This window comes from Carcharhinus amblyrhynchos, unplaced genomic scaffold (genome assembly GCF_965287045.1).
Source record: "Carcharhinus amblyrhynchos unplaced genomic scaffold, sCarAmb.v2.hapA chromosome_352, whole genome shotgun sequence".
In the NCBI taxonomy this organism is placed as follows: domain Eukaryota; kingdom Metazoa; phylum Chordata; class Chondrichthyes; order Carcharhiniformes; family Carcharhinidae; genus Carcharhinus; species Carcharhinus amblyrhynchos.
In genome coordinates, this window is record NW_027650092.1 from 162501 (window position 1) to 166044 (window position 3544).

General features: G+C 57.5%; 1 protein-coding gene across 1 annotated transcript in view; it reads left to right on the forward strand.

Annotated features, from left to right (window-relative positions):
• Positions 1–1583, forward strand: part of LOC145339226 (fibroblast growth factor 11-like) — a 20438-nt gene extending 18855 nt beyond the window's left edge. The window contains 1 exon segment of the mRNA XM_080183620.1: positions 1450–1583. Coding sequence (XP_080039746.1) covers positions 1450–1583 — 134 coding nt within the window.
• The last annotated feature ends 1961 nt before the right edge of the window (positions 1584–3544 follow it).

The window sequence follows — 3544 nt, forward strand, 5'->3', positions numbered from 1 at the left end:
CCCTACACCCGCTCCCTATCCCCATAACCTCCTCCAGCCCCCTACACCCCCTCCCTATCTTTGTAACCTCCTCCAGTCCCCTACACCCCTCCCTATCTCTAACCTCCTCCAGTCCCCTACACCCCCTCCCTATCTCTGTAACCTCCTCCAGCCCCCTACACCCCCTCCCTATCTCTTTAACCTCCTCCAGCCCCTACAACCCCTCCCTATCTCCGTAACCTCCTCTAGCCCCTACACCCCTCTCTATCGCCATAGCCTCCTCCAACCCCCCAACTCCCCTCCCTATCTCTATAACCTCCTCCAGCCCCCTACACCCCCCTCCCTATCTCTATAACCCTCTCCAGCCCCGACACCCCCTCCCTATCTCTGTAACCCCCTCCAGCCCCCTACACTCCCTCCCTATCCCCATAACCTCCTCCAGCCCCTATATCTCTCCCTATCTCTGTAACCTCCTCCACCCCCTACACCCCCACCTTCTCCCTGTAACCTCCTCCAGCCCCTACACCCCCTCCCTATCTCTGTAACCTCCTCCAGCCCCTACATCCTCTCCCAAATCTCTGTAACCTCCTCCAGCCCCTACACCCCCCTCCCAAATCTCTGTAACCTCCTCCAGCCCCCTACACCCCCTCCCTATCTCTATCACCTTCTCCAACCCCTACAGCACCTCCTTATCTCTGTACCCTCCTCCAAATCCCTATACCCCTCCCTATCTCTGTAACTTCCTCCAACCCCCAACACCGCCTCCCTATCTCTATCACCTTCTCCAACCCCTACACCGCCTCCCAACTCTCTGTAACCTCCTCCAGCCTCTCACAAAAGAACATAAGAAATAGGAGCAGGAGTCGGCCATCTAGCCCCTCGAGGCTGCCCCGCCATTCAATAAGATCATGGCTGATCTGAAGTGGATCAGTTCCACTTTCCCGCTTTCTCCCCATAACCCTTAATTCCCTCTCACAACCCTCCGAGACCTCTGCAATCCCCCAATTCTGGTCTCTTGAGGACTCCCCCCCTCCGATTCCCATTCTTGGTTTGTTCTCACTGGAGCGACGGAGGGGAGACCTGATAGACGTCTACAAGATTATGAGGTGCACGGAGAGAGTGGATAGTCAGGAGACATTTTCCCCAGAGTCAGTTACTGGGGGTGGGGGGGGGGACACAGGTTTAAGGTGCGAGGGGCAAGGTTTAAAGGGGATGTACGAGGCATTTTTTTTACACAGGGGGTGGTGGAACTCCGGGGGAATTAGTGGAAGCAGATAGTGACTTTTAAGGGAAGTCTTGGCAAATGCATGAATAGGATGGGGAATAGGGGGGATACGGTCCCCAGGAGGGTAGGGGGTCAGTGCAGGAGGGCCGAAGGGCCTGTTCCCGTGCTGTAAATTTCCTGGTCCCTTGTTCCGTCCCATCCGCGCACACGCGAGTCATTGTTGTTGTTCTCTTTCCCTCTGGCAGCCGCGCTGTACCGGGAACCCTCACTGCACGAGCTGGTGGAGGAGCTTGCGGAGGCCCAGAGGGCCAGCAGGGTCGGCGAGGCAGCCCCCGGCCCGGGCGAGGCGAAGAGGGAAGCACCGGCTACCAGAACGTAGAGGCGGCGCCAAGAGCGACGGAACGTGGCGGAACCGGGGCGTCGCGGGGCCAGGGGTGTGGGGGGTGAGGTTCCCCGCAGCACCTGTTGGGGACCCGATGGCACCCATCCCCTTCTCCAATCAACCAACCCCCTTCCTACGCAACCCCCCCCCCCCTCCCCAACATCCGCCTCCCCCCCCGATCAGTCTCAATGAATGGCTCGGAACAGGCTCGAGGGGCTGAATGGCCCACCCCCCCCCCCCCCTTCCACTGGCGCCCTCTTTCCCGTCAAGAGTCACGCCAATGTCATGAGGCCACGTTCCAGGCCTTTGGCATTGGGCAAGGATGGGGTGGAGGGGGGGGGCAGGAATGGGGCATTAATTGGGTCAAATCCCCTCTAAAGATGAACTGGAAGTTCCTCAACTCTTCCTCACCCCCCCCCCCACCTCCCCCTGCTCACTCAACCCCCTCTTCTCCCACCCATCTCCATTCCATTCCTTCCCCGTTAGGATCCATTGGGATCTGGGGTTGGCCCCCCCACCACCAACAAACCCCAAACTCATCCCCAAGGATGGACTCTCCCTTAGGAATAGCGGGGCGGTGGCGGAGGGGTGGGCAGCACGGGGTGGGGGGGAGGGGGGGGATGCCAGTTGCTGAGTTGGCCGTCCCAGTGCCCGCTTCCGACAGGAGGAGGCCATTCAGCCCCCTCGGGCCCATTTCACCACCCCCTCCCCCCCCCCCCAACTTCTGGCTCGACCCCCCCCACCCCTCCCCTCTCCCTGAGAAAGTGATGCCCCAATCGTGTAGAGATTGGTTGTGGGGTTGGTGGGGAGAGGGGGGCGGGTGGGAGGGAAAGGAGGTCGGGGGGTAGAAGCTTCTAGAATTCCGTCCCCCTCTGTGTCAACGGGGTGGCTCCGATTTTGACCCCCGACCTCGCACGCCCGACCCAGTTATATCCGCAATGGTCGCCCTCAGTTGTTGCAAAACGCTCAGTTGGGTGTTCCGATGGAACTCAATCTTCAGAAGCCACAGATCTTCCTTGAGCTCATTCCATGGACATTTTTTTTGGGGGTGGGGGGGGGGTAGTCTCCGGCCCGTGACGGGATCTCTCTCTCCCTCTCCCACTAAATCCCAAGGGAAAAATGGAGCAGACCTTGTATTCCCGTGAAGACTGCCAACTTCGACGAAGCATTCCCTCAGTTTGAGACAATATGGCGGCACTCCTTGTCCGCCTTATCTGGAACCTTCCAACTCACGCAAAACAGACTCTTGGGCGCCACCTCCAGTCGTCAATAGTGGCCGCCCTCCCACCCCGCCGCTCCCCCCACCAATGGACAATTCAGTGGAACAGCAAAGTCCGCTGATGGCCTGAGTGGCGTCATCGCTCAACCGTAAGTCCAGAGACTCAGCTAATGTTCTGGGGGACCCGGGTTCGAATCCTGCCACGGCAGACGGGGGGAATTATTCTACAAGGGGCACACTAACTGCTTTATATAGAATCCCTACAGCTTTTTGGGCCTACACCGACCACAATCCCAACCAGGCCCCAACCCTGTAACCCCACATATTTACCCAGCTAATCTCCCTGACACTGGCAATTTAGCATGGCCAATCCACCTAACCTGCACATCTTTAGACACTAAGGGGCAATTTAGCATGGCCAATCCACCTAACCTGCACATCTTTAGACACTAAGGGGCAATTTAGCATGGCCAATCCACCTAACCTGCACATCTTTAGACACTAAGGGGCAATTTAGCATGGCTAATCCATCTAACCTGCATAAATTTGGACACGAAGGGGCAATTTAGCATGGCTAATGCACCTAACCTGCACATTTTTGGACACTAAGGGGCAATTTAGCATGGCCAATCCACCTAACCTGCACATTTTTGGACACTAAGGGGCAATTTAGCATGGCCAATCCATCTAACCTGCATAAATTTGGACACTAAGGGGCAATTTAGCATGGCCAATTCAC